The 26,440-nt window shown below is 37.8% G+C and overlaps 2 protein-coding genes across 7 annotated transcripts; one reads left to right on the top strand and one right to left on the bottom strand.

Annotated features, from left to right (window-relative positions):
• Positions 1-215: 215 nt before the first annotated feature.
• On the bottom strand, positions 216-7,349 carry praf2 (PRA1 domain family, member 2). The gene is made up of 3 exons (XM_055035855.1): positions 7,145-7,349; positions 5,316-5,533; positions 216-4,427 (listed from the first exon to the last, which is right to left on the bottom strand). Exons 1-3 carry the CDS (start codon positions 7,321-7,323, stop codon positions 4,288-4,290), a joined length of 537 nt encoding a protein of 178 aa, XP_054891830.1. The 5' UTR covers positions 7,324-7,349; the 3' UTR covers positions 216-4,287.
• An 880-nt stretch (positions 7,350-8,229) lies between these two features.
• copz2 (COPI coat complex subunit zeta 2) lies at positions 8,230-25,387 on the top strand. Of its 6 annotated transcripts, XR_008606336.1 has the most exons (11): positions 9,021-9,145; positions 16,110-16,178; positions 16,912-16,996; positions 17,594-17,685; positions 18,522-18,577; positions 19,372-19,449; positions 19,621-19,672; positions 19,910-20,018; positions 21,085-21,123; positions 22,651-22,683; positions 24,276-24,370. XR_008606336.1 is itself a non-coding variant. In XM_055035902.1 (10 exons), exons 1-10 carry the CDS (start codon positions 8,333-8,335, stop codon positions 24,321-24,323), a joined length of 570 nt encoding a protein of 189 aa, XP_054891877.1. In that variant the 5' UTR covers positions 8,230-8,332; the 3' UTR covers positions 24,324-25,387. The 6 variants fall into 6 exon arrangements, 4 of the variants coding, with proteins under 4 accessions (XP_054891877.1, XP_054891878.1, XP_054891875.1 ...); XM_055035902.1 differs by lacking the exons at positions 9,021-9,145; positions 19,910-20,018 and adding an exon at positions 8,230-8,350 and having other exon boundaries at positions 24,276-25,387; XR_008606335.1 differs by lacking the exon at positions 22,651-22,683 and having other exon boundaries at positions 24,276-25,387.
• Positions 25,388-26,440: the final 1,053 nt, after the last annotated feature.

Below are 26,440 nucleotides of genomic sequence, written 5' to 3'. Positions count from 1 at the left end.
CTGTCTCATACCGTTCTGTCACAACACGGTGACAGTTTTAACAAATATGTTAAAAACATTTAGAAAAGATACATATTGCAGTTTTAAACCAGATCTTGGGTTGGAAAAAAAGGCAACTGAAATCTCTGCAGAACTCACACATCCTGGACACAAACTGTTTACACTTCTACAGGCTTGCAGCACAAAGACAGCCCACCCCCAAATTAGAAGACACATTCCAGGAAAAAAAAACTACTGTTTTTATTAAGAAAAATGGACATGATCCATACTGGGACAGTTAGGCAGACATTTAATAAAACAGAGACCTACACACGTAAAATAATAAATGGCACTTTGAGCTGGAAATGTTAGCCACTGTTTACATACAAATACAAATCTTTAACAATTAATTTACTTGTCGATGAACCAGTTTGGTTCTTTCTCACAATGAAGTATTGTTCTGGCAGCTCAAGGTAGTACGGTCATATTAAAGAATGAATACACAACAACACATTGGAATACCAAGCTGAGAAAATCAAATGCACACACACTGTAATATTCAGATCAGGAATCTGCAACCTTTACATCTCAAAGAGCCGTTTCTGCCTCCGTCCAACTACATCAACTCATTTAGAGTCACTGATGCCTCTGTCCAACTACATCAACTCATTCAGAGTCACTGATGCCTCTGTCCAACTACATCAACTCATTCAGAGTCACTGATGCTGCAGAAGAAAAACAGACAATCTTTGTCGGCTTACAATTTTATTTTGACTTCTCAGTTTTAAAATGAAGATTAAACATTTGCAAAAAGAAAATAGATCTATTTTGTTCTTGGTAAAAGTCATTAAATTTCCAACTTAATGACAAGAAAAAATGTGTACAGTAAAAAATGTTACCTGTACTTCATGCCATTCTGTTGTGGAAATTCAATCAGTTTGTTTCATAATTTTTTTTTTTCTATAGGTGTCATTTAATATGTCTATATTTTAAAACATTACTTTATTCTATATATATATATATATTTTGGGAGGGGGCTAAAGTTATTAAAATCCATAATTGACTGTCCAAAAACTTATTTACATCTTCAGAGCCACAGGTGATACACTCTGATCCTATAAACTACCATAACTTAATATTTATTCTCATTTTCACTATAAAATATTAAACACTTTCAGCTTCTTCAGAAAAGGTTTTAACTTGAACTTCCCAATCAGGACGTTTTCCAAAACGACAGAGTTAATATCACAAATGGTTTTCTGAGTGGGAAATTGTGAAATCTGACCTGTGAGCAAAAAGCAAATGCTATAACTGAATTAACAAGAACAGAACTGAAACCTTGTGTATTACTGAAACTTCAGTAGAACCTGTTTTCCCGAGTCCATAAGCTGTTTTGTTTCTAATAATCAAGATTTCAGCTAAATACAGGAGAGCATGCTTCCAGTAGAAGCCCAAACGCTGCTGAGTGCTCAACGTTTCCACGCAGCAGACGCCGCTCTGCACCTGTCAGCACAGCTGGAGGAAAATCAGATCACTCAGAGATCCACCAATCAAATGAAGCATGACCAATAAGTTGGATCAGATTGATCTGTTTGTGGATTCTGTAGATTTTCTTTTGCAGAAGAAATAAACTGATCAATTTAGACATTTAGAAGAAATCTTTAATGTGTTTCTCAGGTATCAGATCAAGAAACAGATTCTTCATCTGCAGCCATATAGAACTGATTTTCTACATTATCTTTATTGAAAATAATCCAGCTGATATTCAACATGTTCCTATGTAATCAATTTAAAAACTATCATAATCTGGAAAACAGTAACTTTGGAAATAAATATCAGTTTCAGAACCACCTGGTTTACCCAACAACAAGGACTACCGGCCAATCCTTCTCATCCAAACACAACCATAGATATTTAAAAGCCTTATGGTGAGTATAAGTTCACTGATCCTGGTTCAGTCAGAATCAGTAAAGGCTTCTGTCTCAAGTCATCATATGTACTATGATCAGTTTAAGACGGCAGTAAAAAGAGAACATGATTGGAACATTTAAATTATATTCCAGACTTTAACAGCCCTGTATCTGTGCAATTTAAAGTCCACAATAACAATATTGACTCTAAATCCTTCAAGTTTTAGGCAAACAGTTGTTCCAATGTATCGCTAAATATGTTATAAAATATGCATATTAACTGAACACATACTGAGACTTGCGACCCACTAACACTGAGCCGCCCTTCGGGTAAACCAACATTTTTGTTGCGATCCAGTCGCTCATTTCCACGGCAGCGGTAAGCAGAGTCCCTCACACCACCACTGTTATCAGATTTATCTAAATGTGTAACTTCTTCCTAAATAACAAACATCAGAAGATGGCGGCAGTTTCCAAGCAATGGTCTGGTGTAAACAAAGCCGTTGGGGACCAAGCAATGCTAGACGTTACAAAATAATGTTTTACTTCATTTAAAAGAACAAAAAACATCTATCAGACCCCCGAACCTGAAGTGTATGTAAAATGAAACTTTCACCAAAAAAAAAAAATATTTGACATTTCCTATTTTGTAAACTTCAGTAACTACTTAGTCATTTTTACCTGTCCTCCTGGTTTTCTGTCCTTCACAACAGACTCCATAATGATTGCCGTTTCATTGGTTTAGGTTTTACTTCTTTAAAGAGGCAGTATCACATAAAAAACAACTTTTAGAGCTTTACATCATGTTATAATGTTATTACCACATCAAAAACATACCTGTAGGGTTGTCTTGATTTGTTCATGTATATTTGAGAAATCCTTTAATCCCTCCACCCATGAGGGATCCATGGGTGGAGTTTGCCCCACCTTTGAGATGAAGCTCATCCTCAGATTTGCAGTTTCCAAATCTGAGGATGAGGTGGAAACCTCACAGAACTGCTTTCTGCCACAACTCTCCCACTCAACTCCTTCAGACTAGCCAGCAACAATTAGCAAACACCTGGTGGAACTGTGCATCTGCTGAGCTCATTACAAACTATTTTTCAGTGAAACACTGGTAAGAATGTTCTTAAACGGTTAATAGAGAAGCAATGTTATGACTTTTTCATTTAAAAAAAGGAGAATTTAAAGCGTTAAATTGCAAGGTTAAATTTCTTTTAAGCCATATTTGTTTTTTATTGTATTTTATAGCTAGTAAAGATGACAGTTATTTAATTGAACTATAAAAAGGCTCTATGTGCTTGGATAATACCTAATTACTGGCCCTTTAAAGGCTGAATACCACAATATACAAACATGATGCAACAAAATCATCAACTGATGTGTTTTAGTGTTATAAAAAGGCCTAGTCAGGGACTCCCCGCTTGGCCCCACCCCTTTATTGCATCACAAAGCCAGCTAATCCATGGAGGCTAATAGGTAAGCCTTTGGGTGGCACAATAGTGCCACTATTGTGCTAAAGTGTGTGAAAAATATGTTTTCAAGAAAACTAATAAAAACTCAGTTATTGAATTATAAGATTAAAGGCACCAAACACTGCGCCTACATACAGAGCAGCTGCTGTGGAAATTAAGGAAAACGTTGAAAAGTACAATACCTCAACTGACGGGTTCAAATTGTACAGACTAACAGGAAATGGTCCTGTTAGTCTGTCTTCACAAATCTATAGTATTTGCAATGACCTTCAACACATGCTGCTTAACTGAGGGTTTATCAGAGGATCACCATTTCCTGCTTCCATCACAGAGTATTACAGATGGGAGGAGGAAATGTCTTTATCAAAAAAGAAATAATCAGCGAATAAGTAGGTCATTGATTAGTGATCAAACTGCTGGAATCTTCTTTATTATCTAAAACTACATTAATAAGCATCCAGCCACTGCTCAACATAAAAGTTCTTAGCTGTTGTGCGTGCGTGCGTGCGTGCGTGCGTGCGTGCGTGCGTGCGTGCGTGCGTGCGTGCGTGAATCCGTGCAATGGCTCTGGACACTCAGGGTGTTTGAAGGTCGAGTTCCAAGTTCCAGGTTGGATACCACTTTGCTAGCCTGTTTGCTCCTTCGTTGATACAACATGATGTATTCATGTAAAATGATTTTTGTTCCAAAAGGTAAATCCTGTAACATTAACATAAGGTGGTTTAGACCAGCTGGGTAGAATGACAGATGAAACTACAAATGGTTCCACAATAAAAAGGGAAACACTTTCAGTCCTTTTCTCCATAACCATGACCACATGTGCAAAAATTGTCAATCTATAAAACTTGTCCAATTTGGTCGATTTTCTTCTGGTTTCTGATCAGAAAATAAAGAAGAGGTGAACCAGTACCCCTGCTGGGTGTTTAGGAGCCAGCCTCCTGCTCCTGCCCCATGGCCTCCAGCAGGAGCCCCATGGGGGTCCGCTTCAGGCCAATGCTCTCCAGTTTGTTCTCCAGCTTGTTCTTCAGGTTCCGCAGCCTCATCGATGCATGTACCAGGACCACTGGAAATACACAAGAACAACCTAATCAACCTTTTAAGCACAACAAAATAAAGAATAAATGCTTCTGTTCTGGTTATTTTTTTATTTTACAACCATTATAGGAAAAATATCATGAGCTATTAGACAGATGATCAGATTCTTTATCAAAACAGAAGTGATTTTCACTAATCCCAATGGATAAGGGGCAGTAAACACATGCACAGGTGCATTTAAAAAAAATAAGAAAACTTTTCTTTTTAGTAATTAAATTCAGATAATGAAGCACCTTTGCAATAGATTCATTATATATATTTGTACTTCTAAAGTGCTTATTTCTGTCAACTTAAATTTGATGAACATCCCAATTCAGTTTCTCAGACAATGACAAAATGACATGAGGTCAGATGAAAGCGTTAGCAGTCCCTGACATAGTGAAGTCATTTCACAGCAGGACTTGCGTTCTGAGCACACCACAGAAGCGTCACTACCTCCGATAATGACCTGGTCGATCCAGCAAACACTGGAGAATCTCTGGAGGATTGTCAAAAAGAAAATGAGATGAGTCTGAACTACAGGCTGATCACTCAATGCTACCCTGGACTGAAAATCATTTCACTAGTCTGATGATTCACATGTTCTGAGAAAAAATATTTTAGCTTCTTATTCACTTTTTATAATTATCATAAATAGCAAACATGTCCCTTTATTTATTATTATTTTATAACATATAGAACTTTTCAAAATGAACTCCTTAAATAGATGATATTCTTATTTGCTGGGATGCATCTATGTAGAGAACTCAAAACATGTTCAGGTGCTGAAAGAAAAAACATCACAACTTCCAGGCAGAAAACAAACTCAAGATCTGAAACAATGAATACAGAGCAGTGCGTGTGTTTACAGTCTTACTCAGTACTGGGCTGGCTATTCCAAACAGGAACACAGCCACTCCTCCCAACATCAATATGAAGAGGTAACTGGCCAAGAGAATGGCGAGCACAGACAATAATGGATGGTTTCTTCGGAAACGGCGGATCGGAGCTTTGTTCTCCGCAGCCCAGACGAAGCCCAGGAACAACGCGGTGACCACCGTCATCCCAACAAACATCTGGATGGGCTGGAAATACCTGAGGGAAGAAAAACATCCTCACTTCACATAAAGAGGCTGAGCCTGAAAATAACGTCACAAAGCTTCAGTGATGCAGACGCAAGAACAATGTGGATCCAACTCAGAAGACCATAGTTTATCAAGTAAGCCTACAGTGATCACCCAGCTTTGAAAAAACTAGCCTGCTCATTCCAATTCTTGCCTACACTCATATTTTTGTCTCCAAGTTGCTAAATGTAGCAAGAAAGTCACTGAGTTGGTAACAGTGGGGTCACTAAAGTTAACTGCAACCGTGCAGTCATGACCTGGTGGGCGGCACTAACAGAGCTGAGGAGGACAGTGGCTGATTTGTAGACCTTTGCTGAGGAAGATAAGATCAGCTTCACATGTAAGCATGGGCTGATCACCGATCTCACAAAATGAAGGAACTCCCTGCCGATTTATTGGTGCAGCCATGTTTTAGAACAAAGTCCCTTTTGTTCTCCTCAAGTCAGGTTTTAGTTTTCGTCTGTCACTCATTAGAATCAGGGATGTCAAACTCATTTTCACTTTGGACCATGTCAAAAATCAAAATGTTTTTAAAGAGCCAGTTGTATGTATTGATAAGCTTTATAGAAAATTAAATAATATTGAACATCTTTTCACACTGGTCAGTCCATCCAGAATTTCGTAAATATTTTGGGCCATATGTTTTTAGTTTTTTTTTTTTTTTTTATCAAAATCACAGATTTTTGGGTGTTAATTTACAAATATTTGTAAGGAATTTTTATATTTGCACTAATGTATGATGCTAAATGTAACTTTTTATTATTTGCCATATCAATCATGGACTACAGCTTGACATCAAGTCAGACTGAGGCAGCAGTAACTTAAACCCAATGTTTTTGGCTAATTTTAAGAAAAAAAATGCAGTAAAAATCAGAAAAAAATGCAGGGATTTGTGGATTTTATATAAATTTTGCAGATATTAACTGATATAATTTGGAGTCCAAAGGTCCACATAAAAAAGCTATGGTGGGTCAGATTTGGCCCCTGGGGCTTTAATTTGACACGTGTTCTAAATGAAGGACGTTTCATTCTGAAATATGTCCAGTTATTGAGCCTTTCACAGTTTACAGCTTTAGCTTTTTCTTCTATGGCTGATAATAACCTCCATCTCTACAAATAACTAGAGATGTGAACCTTTCAGTGTCTAGCTATTGGATTCAATTCCAATATTTACTTGCACAATTCTATTCAGAATTTTCATTTCAAAAGCAATTTTACTAAAGGTTTTAGAGACTCTGTTGAAATTATGTGCATGTCAACGTGGACAACATTTTACACCTGACGGTGACAGTCAGATGTTTGACTTCATCAAAGAAAGGCTCCCGTCCACGAACAGCGCCCCTGCAAGGACAAAGATGGACCAGAGCCGAGCAGGGTGAGACCTGGTCCGAACCTCCTTGCATCTTCTGCAGCTGTTTTCCAAGGTGGGGGAACTAATCACTCAAACCAGCTGCATGAAACACTGGCTGCTGAGCGGAGAATCCCAGATGAAATGTCCATTTGCACCGAGAAAATTACATTGTTCAGTAAAGTAAAAACTGTGAGAAAGAGAGAAAGGAATGATCAGGATAATGAAACTTACCCCACAAGCAGCAGGAAGCTCAGAGCGGACAGGAAGTAGTTGCTTTGATAATACAAAAGGTTGTTGATCATGCGGTTGTTCCAGCGGTCCAGGTCCCGCACATCTGGCACCGCAAAACGAGCCGAGCTCAACAAAAAATCATCCAGGCTGCGGAGGGGAGGCGGCTGCACGCCTGCCATCGTTCCCACATCAGAAACAAACTGGGTTTCCCAGAATGCGGCGCGGTGAAAACGAGAGGCGCGTCTCCGTGTAACGGAAGTGAGCTTGTTCCTGACGTCTCATCACGTCTGCTTGATTAAACTCACAGCGTCAAAAGTGACGAGGCTACAAGAAAACATAAACATATCGATAAATAAAAAGAAGCCCTTGTGGGAAGAACCGAGGGCTTTTAACACGCTTATCAGCCTCTTTGCGGGGTTAAGAAAACTCCAAACTCTGTCTGTTTTTATCACGCTAATGTACAGCAGTTTATTGTCAGCCCATACTCAATAAGCTCAACCTGATTCACTCTAACAGAACTTTATGCTGCACTCATTAGTTCTGTTCATAAAACAATATAGAAGCAATCCAACACAAATAGCTCTGTCTGAACAAATAGCAGACTGTGAAGGCAGACTTAGAGCAAGCACAGGGAGAACGTGGGGAGAAAAAAAAAGGTTTTATTGGCTCTAGAGGAATTTATTTTTATAGTGAATTGACATGAAAGAGGAAGTCGGAGTAGCTGGAAAGAATCCAGAGCATCCAAACCCCATGTGGAAAGACCCCAGGCTGGGATTCAAACCCAGGACCTCCTTTCAGTGAGGCAACAGTGTCAACAACTGCAGAATAGAATTGGCATTAAATACAGAAGTTCTAATTAATTTGAAAGTCATTTAAATGAATCATTTAAACACAATCATTGAAGAAACATATAAATATTTTTTTAAAGCGGATATCCACTAATGAATGAAAATATATTCATTCTGGCCTTCTCACTGAAAAGCAAAAAATTTAAAAAATAATCAAAATCAGGAGACGCACAGACTTTTATTATGAAAGGCAGGAAGAGAGGCGGAAGAGGCGTGGTCCTGGAGCGTTCTCTGTTCTACTGGTGGTTGTGTGCTCGTGGCTCCGGGTCGGGAGCGCGCGCCGTGTGACAGCTCAGGGCAGTCCACGTCAACACAGAGTGAGGCAGCGGCGGCGGCAGAGATGGACTCCACGTCCCTGGTGAGCTTCTTCGCTGTTAAATCATCTGCGTTAGTGGACATGGGCAGCAGCACTGCAGGCTGCGGTCAGTGTCCAGGGCATGTGTTGTATTAATCTGCTGGCTGTCGGTGGTGGACATTACAGAAGACAGTCTTGAATAAGCCAAGCGGGGGAGTGGACGAAGCTTGGTTGCATATTCTCCATAAGATTTGATTTCTTCCTCAGTTCTGACGGGATCTCACTCTATTCTTTTCAGCTCACCAAGGCCAATTTGATCAGGGCTTTCTCCATGAAACCGCAGCGTCGTTCGATTTATTTTTAATCCTATATTGGTTTATAAATAGTCGAGAACTTCTCCGGGTGTTAACACCATTAGAATGGACTAGTTGATCCACAGCTGTTTTGTTTTATCAGAGCGCAACAGGACAGACAGTGGAAGTCATGGCTCGATGTCTCCACCGAGCACTTTTATAAATTAGTGGCTCCAGACACACACACCGACACACACCTACACACACACACACACACACACACACACACACACACACACACACACACACACACACACACACACAGCGCTGTGCGTTTAATCCGGTAACTGTGTTTCCAGTGGCTCTGCGTGTTTCAGTGCGCGTGTGGAGCGTGAATGTAGTGACGTGTATTCCAGGGTAGGTGCCACGTCCACCGTTCTGCCTCGCGCACCATTTCTTCAGCTTCAGCCAGGTTTTTGGAGCTCGTGTTTGTCCTATGAAGCTGCATTTACTGATCAACCGCTCCGTCCTTCAGAGTGCAGAACTGCATTATGTGGAACAGTTGGTAAGAAAAGTTCAACCCCAGGAAAAATTCTGGGAAATCGAATTTTCATTCCTTACGACGCGTTTCCCATTTAATGGTAATCAGAGATAAAAACCCACTGTAGCTGCTTAATATGATAGAAAAATTACATTAAGTCAGATTTCTGCCCAATGTGGCTCTTTAGGGCTTTCCAGTGGCTTCTCACAACTTCGGCTAAAGCCTATGCTAATAGTACAAAAAATAAATAAATATTTAAAAAAAAAAAAAAAAAAAACTTGTAGATGTAATTTCAATGGTTTTTCATCAGTATTTACCTACATTTCTTCAACGAAATGGCAGTGCTGTAAAAATCCATTATGTTTGTGTATATATTTGCATTTTTGCCTTTAAGCTGCAAACATCACGTGTAAGTAATGTTCATTTATCAAAATTGTGTCGGTCAGTTATTTATTTGAGGTGCTTCCTAGACATGTGATACCGTTTGGTCATTTAGTCTGTCATAAGAGAACATTTCCCACCAAAGAAAATGAATGTAACAGTTTCAAACTGAATATTTAATTATAGCCTATAGCTAGATATTTAGTTTGAAATATGTTGCTTGAAGCTAAATATTCGGCTCAAAACTAAATATTTGGCTCAGGGCGAAATATACATTCGCAAATTCACTTGCCGATAACCGGAAATAGACTGTCAAAAATAAAAGCTGGGTCTCGGTAATCTCTGTATAGACTCGTGGTGTGGAGCTGGAGTTGTTGCTGTTGATCTATTGTAGCGTCTTTATGGCCGTTAAAAGCTGAAATGTTGTACAAGTCGAGAAGAGAAGGAACACTGATGAAGTGATCACATGAGAAACGTTTCCGTTTGCATAGCCCAGCTTTTATTTTGGTAGTCCACTTAGGCTTATCTACAAATAAATTTGCATATCAGTATAATTTGGTCTTTAGAAGTAGAGAGAAGTTGCAAAATCGCAACTCTACATTGAAACTTCCTCCAGCCGTGTTTTTCTAGTGAGGACGGGATGTGTGCCACATCACACTGCAGTCACAGAGAGAATTTAACAAGGTTTTCATCCCACATGCTCAACTCTGCAGCCTAAAACATAAATGTATTTCCTTACAATAATAATAACCAAAAATAACCAGACTTTCCAACAGTGCAAGACGTATTGGAAATGTAATTTAAAAATACTTTATGGTGTTGACTGTGCCTTCAGCACATCATCACATGAAGGAGACACGGACCCAGTTTCAAGGCGTTAAATTATGAAGTCATGTTTATATGTAAAACATCTTTATAACAGAAGACTACATACACTGTAAAAAAAACAAGTTACTGTGGAATTTACAGTGACTTACAAATACAGTAACTTACAATAGCAGGTCTGCCAGCCAGTTACTGTAATTTTTACGGTAAAGTAATCACAGTAATTTTACTGTAACCTTACTGTTTTACTGTGATTTTATTGCAGTTTTACGGTATCATTATTACTATATTACTGCAATTTGATTAGTGTTACTGTAATTTCTTTAAAATAGCACAGTAATTATATAACATGGTTACTGTGATTTCATCACATTTTTATCATAATAAAATTACAGTAATACTGTAGAATAACAAAATGTTGTCATTTCACAGTAGTTTATGAAACTGCATACTTTGCTAGTTTTTTAAAGTTTAAATGTGAACTTGCAACTTAATTTACCAAACTCTCAAAAAATGTTTTATTCTGCTAATTAAGACAAATAGACATGGACATTTTAAAGTTGCTTCATTTTATTGTCAATTTAAATCTGGCAAACTGAAGCAAAACAAGATGTAATATTTTGCAGCAGCAATATTTGCTTGTTACATAAAAGTCAAAGTATTGCAACCAAAGTGAAAAATACTCTGATCTAAAAACATAACTGATACATTTACAATCATGGTAATATTACATTGAATCTTTACTAAAACAAAAGTGCCCAAATGTCAAAGTTTCCAAGAAAACTGCAGGTCAAAGTCATAAAAACAATATTTTATCAACTTTTCATGTAAAACTTACAATAAAAATTCTAAATGTCTGTCTTTATCTTCCTTTGAAAGAAGGAAGGGATCCAGCAATGTCAAATATTGAAGTTACATATTTTTCAAAACTGTATTGGAACCCCAACAAACATTTGGGCAAGTTTAAGACTTGGTGAACAGCCAAACAAAAACAACATGGATGAGTTCTGAGTTGGTCTCAGTCCTGAACATCAGAAATCATCAAAGGGTTGCTGGAAGATAAAGAAAGAAAAATATGTTTTAATACATGATAAACAGCATATTAAACTACATTTACATCAATGTAAATGTAGAAAAGGACAGATTTAGTGGACAGACACTCTCTCTGACCTTCCTTCATTGTAGATGTCCTCCTGTCTGTCTATTAGAAATGGACAGGACAGATTCAGAGAGACAGGCAGAGAAAAAGACAGAGAGGGAGAGAGATGGAGTAAGAGAACTCATTGTGTATAAATGTCTACTTTTATCATTTTAAAAGTTCCACTGGAAGTCCATGAAGGAGAATGGAGACACACGGGTTCATTGTTGTCCTAGTGTTTTGCATAAGTCGTCCTGTTGTATTTGATGTCACTTTTCCGTTTGCAGCTTTTGATCTGCTTTCTGGGTTGAGGCCTATGAATCGCCTAAAAACAGATGGGAGACTTTTCAAAACTACCTTTTTGTTCTTTAAGTACAGATTATTTTTTTATATTATATGCCTGTGAACTAAAGGCTGTGTAAAGGCATCACTGAACTAGTTCTCAGTTCTCACCTATGGAGCAATACTCTAGGTGGCAAAAGGCGCTGCTGGACCCGCTGGTGCCCTTGATGCTGTTTCCTGAAAAATAACAATGTTCAGTGATATTAGTTTTAATTTTAACTTAATACTCAGCTAACAGACACATTTCTTTAGGCAGATACATTCATCTGTCTCTATTCATATACTATGTTTGCAGACAGAGATGTCTTATGTGCCTTCTGTGCCTCTATCTGTCGACCTAACGTTGGCAGATACAGAGAGATGGCAATATATCATTATGTCTTCCATCTATTAGACAATGGACAAAAAGATGGAAGTTACAGTGAGACAAAAGACAACTGGAGTATCTGGGGCGGTGAGAGGGGTCAGAGGTCGGTCTTGTCACCCCCCACAAGATGCTGCCATGGGCGGTCACCCATAGTAGAATCTGGCACTGGCTGATTAATCAGAATTAATCACTATACCTAACTTTGTAAGCTTGAAATATAAATATGCACACAGCTGTGCAAACCCCTCTTGCTGCCCGCCAACAATTTAAAATTCAAGCAATTATCTTGCATTTGTAGTCTCCATACTCAATACCAACTAAGAGAAATTTACTCCAATACACATACATACAAGTGGTACCAAACTTGTTCAGGAGCCAACTGACAGATAAGATCTATTTTATTAGATATATTTTAATTTCTAGTCATTGGATGCCTCACCATTTTATGATATCTCCAAGGGCAACATGAAGCCCATATCAAACATCTGCATTCTCAAAAAATGTTTTGTTGTCTCAAACCAACCATGTCCGAAGATTCTTAGATTTCCAGGTTTTTATATCCAGGAAGGTTTATGAAAAGTCATTTTGCTTTAAACGTTGGTTTAGAAATGTTCCTCTACATTCATTTCCTGTGATGAAGAGCTCCGCATACATGTGTTTGTATGCGATTCCCTGAAGTCACCATATTCATTTTCTGGAATGAATTAATCTGGTTCTTGCAATCAGACACACACACACACACACACACTCTAATAAAACTGTGGTGATTGTACTGAGTCACTGACTTTGCAGCAGTCCCTCATCCTGAACAAACACGTGGAGACAGTGGAAAGGAATGATCCCATTTTTGCTGGGTGTGTCCCTACTTCAGTTCCCTGGATTGAATCTACTCCGGTGTGTGGACGCTTGTTCATTTGGGTCAGTTGGGATGGAGCTTGGACTCATTAGTCTTGTGAATCACATCTAACAGAAAGTACTCAACCGCTTTCAGATTCTGTTGTGCATACTCCATTATTCTCCCAACATTCCACTCTGTGTCCACACAAAGTGTCAGATTGTGTTTCCTTAAGGTACTGTCTCTGAATACTCATGTTCCAACTGCGACATCCCAGTGTGCTCTTCTTACGGTTCTGCTATTGGTCTGTGATTTGTTTGTGGTCACCACTGATTTGAGTAAAGCTGGAACAGGTGCTGCTGGAAGTCATCTTACGTCTGCCCTATCCCAGGTCTGGTTGCATCACTTTAGCCTGAACTCTTTGTTTTAGCGTAAATCTCACTAACACTAACACAGCCTGGCATCAGACTAATAATGACACAGAATTTAAAAATTTCATTATGTTTTAATTACCAAAAAGAAACTCTAAGGTGAATTTTTTGGAATACATAAATATAAAGTGGTTGCCTCAGTGGTTGGAAACTTCAACAGAATGGCTTTTATTGCCAGGCCTGATTGTTAAAGAAAAAGGTCCAGGTCATATTGGTCATACTATATTAATGTTAGCAGTATGTTGATAATTAGTGTTCATATGTTACTCTGTTTTGTCAAACATCTCTTTGGAGTTCGTGTTATGAAATAAATCTCCTCGGAAGGCTGATGTAAGCAACAGAGTAGATTTACTTTTGACTCCTAGCTGCTATGATTCAGAAGCGTTTTGAAGGTAAAGAAAAGCTTCAGTGTTTAATGGAAGATAACAGCCAGAAACTGTTCCTTCAGCAGCTGAGGATGAAGCCAGCTGACTGAGTGAGGACACAGAGTGCTGCATGTTGCTTGCTAGATCTTGGATTAAAGAGTGGGTTGTTGGGTTGTTGTTGCTTGTTAATATGATCACAATTTTCTTCTTTTTTTTTTTTTTTTTTTTTTTGATTTTCTGTCACACTTAAATGTTTTACATCTTCAAACTGGATAAAAATAACCAGAGTGAATTAAAAAAGCAGTTTTCAGTCATGTCTTCATTCATTAAGGCAAAATAGCTGAGCAAGCAAACCTGACCGTTTGTGACAAAGTAAACCCTCACTTGTTAATTCATAGTTTCTGTGATTAAACTCCATTTTGGAGAAAGCCAGGCTCCTTTCCAAATCATCAGGTTCTATCTTGCTGATAGATCATTTGAAGTAGAACCTCTCTAAAGGCTGAAGTAGGGAAGCAAGTCAGTGACATCTGTTGGTATGGAGAGTATTACAAAGCCATTTCTAAAACTTTTGGAAAACCATTTTAGAGCCGTTATTCATAATGGGAGAAAACATGGTCAGACATTCTGGCCAAACAGAGTTATTCCAAGAACCCATCAACAATTCAACCAGCAGGTTGGACAACAAGCCAGAACAACATCTGTGCTCTGCACACCTCACTTGCTTCAGTTAATGCTAGAGTTTATGATTCAAGAAAAAGAGAAAGGGAATTGTATTCCAGTTGAACATGACCTCCAGAGGAAGACCTGTTCTTCTTAACTCAGCTCCTTTAAACTCCCTTTGGGTGGAGAGTCACCCAGCATGGTTGTTCTCTGCTGTGCAGTTTGGATGTAAGAAGCACAGCAAGCAGCATTTGAACACTTCAGTGTTTGAGCTGAGTGCAGTGATGTGGCTTTTAGCTGATGATGCTGCTCAATGTTCAGTACGTCTTGAAAATTATGATAGGGTTAAGCACCTATAAACACAAATTAACAAAGACAGGAAAGACAAAACAGTTAGATTCTTCAAGACGTACTGAACATTGAGCAGCATCATCAGCTAAATGCCACATCACTACACTCAGCTCAAACACTGAAGTGTTCAAATGCTGCTTGCTGTGCTTCTTACATCCAAACTGCACAGCAGAGAACAACCATGCTGGGTGACTCTCCACCCAAAGGGAGTTTAAAGGAGCTGAGTTAAGAAGGACAGGTCTTCCTCTGGAGGTCATGTTCAACTGGAATACAGTTCAACTGCAAATTATTTTGTTTTAAAATAATTAAATCCTATTGTGACTGCTTGCTTATACATACACAGTGTAACATTAATTGTGCTCTATATGTATTTGGTGATCATTTTTGACAATGTCTACGCCTTGTAAAATCCTGCTTTGTCTGTCGGTCAGACTTATTTCTTGCACACATCTGTAAATGCCATAAAACTGCTCTTTTGATAATCATGTATTTTTCTTTTTTTAGCATTTCCTGTGATTTTTAGGGATCAAAATCCTCTTTGTTGCCATCATTCCACTCTTGTTTAATTATCAATGTTAGAACATCCCACCTGCTCCAAGTTGTAAATATAACTTAGTATAAATACTAATGTACGTCAGATTTAGTGCTTTTTTTAATGTGAGACCCTGAATGTGATGGAGTTGAGGCTCAACCGATCTGTCATCTCTTTCTGCTGCTTTGACACTGTGGCTGAGTTTCTGGTCCAAGTTCTGTGATACACTCTGACTGTGAATCTCTGCTAGTCAGTGCATAACAGAACTTTGTCCCGTTCCTGAAGACTCTTCAGTAGGACAGCCCTATAAATGATTTACTATGGAATGTCACTTTTCCTCGACCAGAAACAGATAAAAAAAGAAAAAGGGTTTGAAGCTGAAGCTGGAATGGATCCGACTGCATTAAGAACCAAAATGTGATGGCTTCACCAGGAGAGAGAAGAGATGACAGATGTCTGTCAGTAGCGTTAGCCTGTAGATGAATATCAGACTGTTCAGAGTGGAGTATTAACTTCATCCAGATGGATAACAGAGGCAGAATCTGAGACCTGAGAGGATGATGGCTGTACCAGCTAACTGGCAGCCAGGGAATTAAAATCTGTTCCATCTCTAATAAAAAAGACAAGAGTTACCTGGTTAGGAAAGGTCTAATTCACAACAAGACCAGGTGTGAAATAAACACAGCTGGAGAGCTAACATAATGTAACATCAGGAAAACTAAGCACATCTAAGTTAAACCTCTTGTTGTGTGTTGTTGCAGGAACCTTCTCTTTATACAGTGAAAGCTGTTTTTATTCTTGATAATGATGGCAACAGACTTCTGTCCAAGGTAAGGATTAAAGTATTTTATGAGATTTTATTTCACTTAGTAAAAAATATTTCCCTACTTGTATATTTTGTTAGTTTATCCATTCACAACCATTCCACCTCCAAAAGATAAAAAGACTTTGAGCTGGTTGATAAAGATGCCTGTGTCTGATAATGAACCCTGAGCTGATTTTCTGACCGATCACAGTTTGAACGCTGGAAAAACCCAAAACCTGCAGATGGAAGCTTTAAATAGTTCATGTTCAACCCAAATGTCACTTTCATTACTATATAATTTTCATTTAATATATTATAAAACTGCCATTTCATAAAACGGCACAAACATGCTTTTGATTTTCATAATTATAGATGAATTGTAAAATTAATAGGAAAAATGTTAAACTTTTCATAGAAATCAGAACTTTGAAGTTAAGTGGTTGGTTTAAAAAGAAAGAAAAAAGACAAACAAGAAACCTTCTTGATCTGACCCAAACAAGTGTCTGCTGTTGAAGAGCAATACAACCAATGATCCATCAGCAACATGGCAGCCATGTTGCTCACCTGCAGTGAGATAAAAAAGACTCCACTGAGCTCTGATTCATACTGAATAGTTATAACTTTGATGGGATCTCACATTGCAAATCACTAATTCATGTTATTGTCAATATACAGTTACTGAAAAGCTAACAATTGATTGATACAATCAATTATTGACTAATTGATTGATTTGGTGCCAACGTGTGTCTCTGTTGAAGTACTACGACCCTGAGCTTTATCCCACCATGAAGGAGCAGAAAAACTTTGAGAACAACGTCTTCAGCAAAACACATAAAGCAGACAGTAAGTTTCTTTATTTCTGCATCTTCTGTTGTAACTTTACACCCAACACCTTCGAAGCCTTAAGTCCTGCTGTACAGAGGATTCACAGACATCTCCAGTGTCAGCTGTCGAGTGTTCTGCTGCTGGTAGCCTGAAGCAGTTTGCTGGTACCTGCCGTGGAGTTAGTACCTGCCAGCTGGACCGTGTTTGTGACTCTGAGATGTTGAATGACTCGTAGGAAGTGAAGCTGTTTGGCTTTGGGAGTGTTTAAACAGGTTGAGTATATGTTCAGAGAAACCAGATCTCCCTCTGCCGTGGGTTTTAGAGACTTCACAGCGTTGTTACCTGATCTCCACTCGCTCCCCTGTCCCCCACCCAGCAGGCCACCCTTTGTTCCAAACTCCTCCTCCTGCCCTTCTTTCTGCAGGCCTGTTTTCACCTTTACCTCCTGCTCTCTCCTCCTTTCTGTTGCTCCACCCAGCCATTCATTCCTTTTCTCCTAGTTTCTCTGCTGCTTTCTTTTTATTCTCCTATCAGGTCTCCTTCCTTGTATCAAAGTTTTGATTTAAAGAATAAGTCCTGAATCACGCCGACTCATTACTTTCTGTTTATTTGTAGATGAGATAGCGTTCCTGGAGGGGATGACCATCGTATATAAGAGCAGTATAGATCTTTTTTTCTACGTGGTGGGAAGTGCTCAAGAAAATGAGGTACAGTGATTTTAGCTTTTATAGGAATGTGCTATATAACAGTCTTTTTTAAGTCCCTTTTTTTTCCTGGGTGGAATGATTGGACAAAATACAACATCAATGATTTCTAATGAGTATAAGTGTCAATATTCTACCTACTTTCTCAGATATATTCAGAAATCCATCAAAATCTTAGGTCATCCTTCCTGAAGTAGTAAAATCTACAACATCTTTAATCTTTAAAACATCTGTTAACACCTGTTTAGCGATCTTAAGAAAAGGCAGGTGATATTTATTCTTCACCAGAATAAAAAAGATATGTTTGAGGTCACTGATTAGATGGACCGATACTCAGAACCACGGGAAAATCTAAAGAAGATCTGAGAACTGTAGATGTACTCAAGTGTTGAGAAAATATTTCTTCATTTCTGCAGACTCCAAAATATTTGTTTCAAACAATCAAAAATAGGTTATTCATTTAGCTATTTGGACGAGTCATCACTTTACCAAGATCTGGCAGAAAGACGCTGAACTGTATGAACATTTCTGAACTTGTAGAGCGGGTATAATTTTAGTCATTGCCCATGAATATTTACAGTTTACTTCTTTGAAAAAAATCCTATTTACTGTTTTATTATTTCTCTCTAGAAACATAACAATTCAAATAAATCACCAAAAGTCATAAAAGAGTGTCATGATGAGCAGAACTGTCAGAATACCGTCTCATCACAGGATGAGACAATGATTTGGAGAATTTGCTTTTGCTACATTTTAACCTTTGGGCTTTTGAAAGAAAACAGTTTTGTGTGAAAATCAATGACAAATATTTTATTTAATATTTTCTTTTCTGTTGGTAGCTGATGCTGATGTCTGTGTTGAACTGTCTGTTTGACTCCGTCAGTCACATCCTGAGGTAATTTTTTTTTTCTTCCTCAAATTATTTTTAAAAATGAGGATAATTTTAGTATATAAATGATGTCTGTCAGCAGGAAATAGCCTTTTGTAGCTGTCTATCTGAAAAGGATACTACCAAAACAAAGCTGCTGTCAAAGGAAAAAGATTCGTGGATATGTGTAAGAGAGCTGGATTCTTGATACATTAAATATAGATCATTTCTAACTAGTATACAAGAATGTTTGTAAATAACTTTCTACACTCACTTGAAAAACCAAGAAAAGCTAGCAGTGAGTGTAGAAAAGGTGCTGAAATGACCCGGCAGAAGAACAGTTATTTGTGGTGGAGTTTATCAATTTCTCTTTTATTGTTCCTCTTTCACTTTTTTATTATTTCTTGTTCAGTGACCTTGAGTGAGCAGATCTACATTCAAATAAAATGTATTATTATTTAATATTGGTTTTATGTATTTACTGCTGGGTACTATGCATTACAACCTGACGAGGCCTTCATGACCTGAAACATAAACAGACATTTGCAGCAACGGCAGTGTTAGGATCATTCAGTTCAAATAACTTTATCTGTTCCTGAGGGGCCATTTTAAGGCACATGAGTTGTGCAAGTCGACTAAAAGGTTATAGCTCAGACAATAGAATTGATCAAATATAATATAAAAGCAATATCCTTGAACGTGTTCATGTCTTAGTTGTCTCTTCTGTGGTCTTAGTGTGACTCCGTCTCTGTTTTGGTGGTCATTACAAACTAGAAAGCATCAAGTACTGCATGTGTCTAACAGTTGCTTCTGTGCTGCAGAAAGAACGTGGAGCGGAGGTGTTTACTGGACAACATGGAGGGAGTCTTCCTCGTCGTGGACGAGATCATTGATGGGGGGTAAGGAAACATTCACTCAGTCGTCGCTTTAGCTTTTGAGAAAGTCTTAATAGTAGTAAGATGTTGTTTCTCGAATTTTTGTATTCCTATTAGCTTTATTCTGTTATAATAATTTCTCATTCTGTTTGGCTCCAACCCTTTCCTGATCGGTTGTTTATCTTCTGTTGCCAGGGTGATTTTGGAGAGTGATTCCCAACAGGTCTTACAGAAGGTCAACTACCGGGTAGGAAGGCTATAAGTCATTGTAATTTACAATCATATTCATTTCAATGTTTTTCACTATTAGGTGATCAAATTGAACAGGAAGCACATTAACCTTCTAAAATCCCAGCAGCTGTTTAACTTGTTTTCAAGAACTTTTCTATGATTGGCTAAAGTTTGCTACAGTGTTTTCGGTGGCATCTTGCTTCACCTTTGTGTCTCTCCTTCTCCCTGTCTCTCCTGTTGTCATTGGTGTCAGCTTATGTCTGAGCCAGCCTATGGCTTCGTCCTGTTTGATTACATCACCGGTAACCTAGAGGCACAGACAGACAGGAGCCAGCTGCTGTAGACAGTCAGACAGACCCGGGGTGAGAGAGACTGACGGACTGAGAGTGAGAGGAAGACAGTTGGGGGATGGAAGGCTTTAGCAATAACAAGATTCTGTGAACGCATGTTGAGAGCATGCAGACTGACCCTCTGATTGACCTTGGTCAAAGTTTTTAAGTTTTGTTAATTAATAACTGGCACAGTCAACCATCCATCTAATAATGATGCTTCTGGACTGACTGACTGAATGGGAGAGAGAGTTTTCTTACCCCACAAGCAAACCATTAACATTCTAAAAACTAGACTAAAATGTTACTGGTTTCCAGTATGGAAAACTGCTGTTACTAGTTGTGTTTCCATTAATCATAAAATTGTGCAAATTGAAATGACAAAAAATACATTTATTTTGAAAAGACTGACATTGTTCTATTAAAAAGTTGTTGCTCTGCCATGAGGTGGTTTTTAAGTTGTATCAAAATAGACAAATTTTGTTAAACTGCAATGGAAGCACTTTATTCACATCACACAAGTCATATAATCAACAGCCACATGTTACTACTGGAGAAACGACAAAGAAGTAGTGTTTGTATTTTGGACATTGTGCAGCTGGCTCCTCCAGAGCTCCACAGCATCACAGTTCGTAAAAAGTTGTGTGTCATTCCAAAGTGTTGAATCCATAACCATTATGAAAAATCATAGACTGCAATTCCTGTAAACGCTCCATTCGTAGCCACTCCCAAGCAGGCTTGTCGCTCTGACATCTGAATAAAGCGCATACATGTCTTCTCTATATGGCTGACAGTGATGAGTGCTAGCACAATGGCTCCATTCTAAATATGTCATGTAACTATTGATATCAGCTGCTACCACAATTTGTAATGACTTATTGAGGTTATTTTAATTTAAGTTGTTATTTAATGGAAACCCATTAAATTGTCAAATTGTGTTTTTTCAACATTAGCAGAATAGGCAAACATTTGCACATATTTATAATGGAAACGCAGCTACACATGGAATGGTGCCTGTGCTGCTTTGCGTCGGCGCTGTGTGCCTGAAGAGTTGCTTCTGCACTTTCCTTCATTGACATGTAAATGTTTTCTTTTCCAGGCTGATGACAACCCATTAACTGAACAAAGTGTGGCTCAGGTAACTCACACCGGCCGTCAGGCAGCATTACTGCAGTTCCACCTCAGATCAGACAATATAAGAGAGAATACAATATCTGATATGGTTTTACATTGTTATTGTATCACACATGCAGTAGGTGTCAATGTAACTGTGCCCATCCCCAGCAGCCATTAGGTGAGAGTTTGGGTAACCAGTCCACTACTTCTCAGAGACACACAGGATAAATAAAATGTATTATTATTTAATATTTGTTTAAATAATAATACATTTTAACACACTCATAATAAAAGATCAGTATAAGCTACAATTTAATGCAACCCCTGCTAAGCAGTGGACTGCAGACTCTGCCAAGACAGACAGACGGATGGACATTCTGAGCAGCTGTTGTCAGTATTATTTTATGCAGAGTAAAGCAGCAAAAATGGCAAATATTCTACAAAATAATACATTGTATTTGAAAATCTCTTCTAAATATAGGAATGTTTATTAAAAGTTTGCTTAAATACATACCAAAATAATAAATGCATGGTATGGAGAACAGTACATCATAACAATAAATAAGTTCTGATTGTTTTAACACTACGGATCATTGTTGTTGCGCTGTTTCATGTTGAAGCACCTCGATCATGTTAAGCATTTCTCTTTTCAAATTCTTATGTAAATATTTGAACGTCTTTTTGTTTTTCATATCTTCTCACTGGAGTCTCCTTCCTTCCCATGAGTACCACTCACTGACTTTCGTTAAACTTTAAAACAGACCAGAGGTTTGAAAGATTTCTCATTCTGTTTATTTTGAGGAAATTTCAGACACTGATTTGAGGACAGAAAGGCCACTTTGTTTACTGATAGAATAAGGAAACTGAGACAATTCTGCTTCAGAATCAGATCAAGGAATGTTTCTGGCTTCTAGAAATATTCCAATAATCTTTGTATACTTGAGATTCACCAAACTATCATAACATCTGCTTCATTTTACACTGTCATGACATAATTACAGTTTTAACAAATATGCAAAAAACAATTTTTTATTAAAGTTACCTATTGCAACCCTAAGGAGATTAATTACTCCCTAATTAATTTTACTCTATGTATGAGCAAGTTCTTTATTTAGATTGCCATTAAACTCTTCTTTGACGTTTCAATATGTACACAGACTAACAACCTCCCATCTAGTCAGAGAAATGCTGCCCTTATAAAACCTTTTTCTTTGATGCATGAAACACAACCATATTCATCAGTCATGGATTACACTCACAATGAAATCTTGTGTCTGCGTTTCTTGCTCCAACAGGCGGCACATTCCCTTAGCGTCATGCTAACTCTTTAACAGCACAAGCAGGCTCCATTGTGAATGCATGTTATAGAAAAAATATTTTCTGTTTTTGCTTAATAACTGCAGCTCTTGAAAAACTAATATTCTCTCCTGATTTCTTATGTTTAAAACCACTTTAGCATGACATTTGTTTTTACTTGTGATGATTTGTGTATTTCTACAAACTGTGTACTTGCTTTCTAAGTTTTTGTTTCCTGCTTTAACCTTAACAGCACCTAACAGAGAAGCTGGCACTGACCACTAACGTAAGTCACTGTTTTGTTTCAGTCAGAGCTCCAGGCTTGGGTACTCTTTACCAGCCCTTTAATATTTCTTAATATTTGGCATCTTTCTCTTTGTTTTTGCAAGTGGTTTCAAACTCCAAGCTTCATATAATACAGTGGCTCTAAAAAGCCTACACCTTGTTAAAATGCCTCTCTGTGATTTAATAACACATACAATTATACAACCTAATGTGTTATTTCTGTGCAGTTTAGTAGAAAAGTAAATCAATCTGTTAGAGGAACAAAAAATGGGAATACTCTTCATATTAAAACTTTGTTGAAGCACCTTGTCATTTAATTTCAGTTTTCTATGGCTTGACAATTTTTTCTATTCAACTCTGTGAAAGTTCTGCTTGATGCTGAGGAAATAGGCTCTCCACAGCTTTGTGCAGGTCACTCTGTAGACCTTCTGTTGAATTTAATTCTTCAAGATTCAAAACATGCTTTTCTCCTGGGAAGTGATTCTTTTGTTGACTGAAATTTATCACTGATTGTCCTGCTGGAAAAAAAAGGATCCTTTTATCATAAGCTGTTGAACAGACATCTGAAGGTCTTGCGCTAAAATGACTGATATTTGGAACTTTGACGAATATTTCAACTCTGTCTAAGTGACCCAAAACCAGAAGAATGTAGAATTCTGTTGAATTCTGCTGAAGTGTGCAACATGGCAGGCGAGATGTGGAAAGTTTAGAAGTAATTTGTAAAGGGGATTATTTTACAGCGCATGCCCTGATATTTTAACGAGGATAAGCACTTCTGACAGCCACTGTAGAGGAAAAAATTGAAGTGAATCATAAAATATTTATTCTTTTTATGTAAAGGCAAATAAGTGTTTGATATCTTATTGATTATTCACTGTCATGGTAACAATTAAACTTTACTATTATTGTAGTCCTGCATCTATTACTAACAGCAGCAACAGTGAAGTTGTTAAATTACTGTAGTGGCCCAGAGTTAGAGGGCCATTGGAACCCTGGGGGCCTTGGGGGCCATTGCAAATACTCTACAAAATAATACATTTTGTAGTGTCCCCATGGGGACCCAGAGGGCCATGGGGACTCTGAGGACTCTGGGGGACATGGGGCTCATGAGGACGCTGGTGGCCATGAAGGCCATGGGATCTGAACCAGGAGCCAACAGGCACACACTCCTTACCTCTTAATCTATACATAAACACACAGATCTGACTGTTTCACTGCTTGTTGCCTTTTAGTGTTAACACTTTGCGCCCCCTGCTGGCAAAGCATAGAATATTTCCACTAATGATTGTCTATGCAAAGATTGTTTAAATATGCACTGCAGTTAAATGGAAAAATTAGTATTGCAGCTATTTAGTCAGCAGCCCGTGCCAGCGTGTGATTGGATGTTTGGTGTTTTGGGTCTTCCTCAGAATGCCTCCATTCAGCTGTAGGTGGAAAAAAGTGTTAAGCAGAAATACCAGAAATGTTTCTTCTGATAAGAAGGCATGGCACCACAGAAGTCCCAAACAATTTGCCTGACCTCTTATGGTGGGATTGTGGTACTGCATCACTGAACCTCATTCTAATCATCTCTCTTTTTGTTCTTCTTTTTAGGTTTTGCAGTCAGCTAAGGAGCAGATAAAATGGTCCATACTAAAATGACCTGGGAAGAAAAAAAAAACAACCAAAAAAAAAAAAAAAAGACAAAATGACTGATCCGTCAAAAAAAAAAGTAAATATTTTCTGTCTCTAAGCTATTTTTGTAGGACCATTTTGACAGACCATCAGCTGGCCTATCAGGAGCCAGGAAAGCATTTCTTCTGGTCTGTCTGAATGATGGCATTTTGTTACTTTTTGTGGGAAGTGTATTTAATGCTTTACTTTATTGTATTCTGTTTACAAGTGATGGTAGTAATGTAGACATGCACATGATTTGTAGCAAGCCAAACGGTGCTGTCAGTTTTAAAGGGACAAGCAGGAAGAGAACCAGCGCCTGGCAGTTCAGCATCAGGGTTCCAAAGAGTAAAGACGAAATATTCATTAGAATTTTCACTTACAAAGTAGAGAATATTATATATACAGTGAGGTTTTTTGTTTTGTTTGTTTTATCCTGTCACATAAGCATGTCCACCATAAATCGTTTTAGAGTCAGTATATTTGTCTTTCTATGGATAACCAGAAATACTGGGGATTAATAAACACCATGGCAACACACACATTCTGAATTGTCCTTCAAAGTTGTTTTGTTGGAATGTTTCTTCTGAAACATTCCAACAAAATGTTGTTATATTTAAAACTATAACACTGAACTGTCCCAGATGAGTTTGGACTGTAGTGAACATTGCTCCAATAGCCTCTTTCAACAGGAGCGGCTTGTCATAAAAACACAAAACACAGTTTATGAAGGATTCTCTACTATAACATTTAATAACACTAAGTCTGCTGATAGGCTGTTTAAAAGTCGACACTCACAGATGCACTGAATAAAAGATGCAAAACTGAAATGTCTTTCTTTTGATTGGTGTTTAAATAGATTTTTGATGTCAAGAAGTAAATAAAGAAGGTAAACCTATAATGTGTACAAAGTGTTACAAAGAATGTCTGTTTTAATTTTACAGTGAGAAGTCAAGATGTTCATAGATGCTAAATATTTTCATAGCTGGAAGTGGAAAAATGCCACAGCTGTTACTGCTTTTGGTGGTACTAATAAACATCATTATGCTGGTTTTAATCTCCTCACTTTCTCACTTTCACCCATCATTATAGACTTTTTTAGGACAGTTTGTGGGAACTTCAGGAAATCTGGAAAAAAACAAACACAAGCGCAAAACATGTGACACCTCTCAGCCAATCAAATTCCAAATCTTAAGAAACTATATGAATAGTTATGAGCAGTAAGAACCAATTAAAATCAGGGGGTTTGGTCATGAATGTCATTGGCTGAGGTCATGTAATACCAGTCAGCACGTGACAGGGGTCCTCCAGCCAATAATCGTGTTTCCACTTCACAGTGATCTGATTGGCTGGATGTGTCTTCCTCCCAAAAATGATCCCACAAGCAGAAATAATCAGACTATTAGTTCTTAGTTATTTTTGTTAAGTATAGTTTAAAACTGGAAGAAAAGCCTTGTGCAGATCAAAACATAAATAACATTGTTTCAAAGTAGTTTCTTCTGTTCAGAAACAGAACTGCGCTCTCTTTTATCTAAGATAAAATCTATTGCAAACTTAATCTATAAGGCTTAATTGGTCACACTCACTGCCTTAACTGGAAGAAATGAGGGTCAGTACTCCCATTAGTATGGGAGGAAAAATGGGCAGATCTATTGATCTGTTGATCAAAAATGTTACTGTACAAAAATAGCAAAGTAAAAAAGATCAAAAACTAATTCTTTATCAAATCCACAACCAGTTAAATCCACAGGGGTCCACTTAGAATAATCATGGATACACTTTTAATTTTAAGCTTCATGGTGTTAGCATACCATCGATAGGAAAAATAACACTGAAAAAATAACAAACAGTCCTTAAAAACATATGAAAGTTATAAATTCCTCTAAACTTAAGATTTTAATAAATTTACATTGTTGCACTTTTCTTTTGTGAAATATATTTATTTTCAGTGTCAGGCTTCAACAAACCAATGCCACTGTATCATCACCATCCCTTTAATTAGAATTTTCTTATTGCGTTTCAAAACTTTAAAGCATGGCTATTTTAGAGCTGACTGGAAACTCAGTTTGAGGATTTTCAATTGATAAAAGGTAGCCAAGTCATGG

Source organism: Poeciliopsis prolifica, unplaced genomic scaffold (assembly GCF_027474105.1).
Source record: "Poeciliopsis prolifica strain line A6 unplaced genomic scaffold, Auburn_PproV2 SCAFFOLD010, whole genome shotgun sequence".
In the NCBI taxonomy this organism is placed as follows: domain Eukaryota; kingdom Metazoa; phylum Chordata; class Actinopteri; order Cyprinodontiformes; family Poeciliidae; genus Poeciliopsis; species Poeciliopsis prolifica.
Note: the sequence above shows the minus strand (reverse complement) of the source record. Positions and strands in the feature narration are given on the sequence as shown.

Excerpts from the sequence above, each read along its gene's own strand:
- praf2 (XM_055035855.1), bottom strand. The coding sequence starts at position 7,323 with ATGGCAGGCGTGCAGCCGCCTCCCCTCCGCAGCCTGGATGATTTTTTG. Across the intron at positions 5,534-7,144 it reads AGCTTCCTGCTGCTTGTGGG|GTATTTCCAGCCCATCCAGA; the intron begins GTAAGTTTCATT and ends TTCTTCCCTCAG. Across the intron at positions 4,428-5,315 it reads AATAGCCAGCCCAGTACTGA|TGGTCCTGGTACATGCATCG; the intron begins GTAAGACTGTAA and ends GTGTATTTCCAG.
- copz2 (XM_055035900.1), top strand. The coding sequence starts at position 9,077 with ATGAAGCTGCATTTACTGATCAACCGCTCCGTCCTTCAGAGTGCAGAA. Across the intron at positions 9,146-16,109 it reads TGCATTATGTGGAACAGTTG|GAACCTTCTCTTTATACAGT; the intron begins GTAAGAAAAGTT and ends GTGTTGTTGCAG. Across the intron at positions 17,686-18,521 it reads GAAGTGCTCAAGAAAATGAG|CTGATGCTGATGTCTGTGTT; the intron begins GTACAGTGATTT and ends TTCTGTTGGTAG.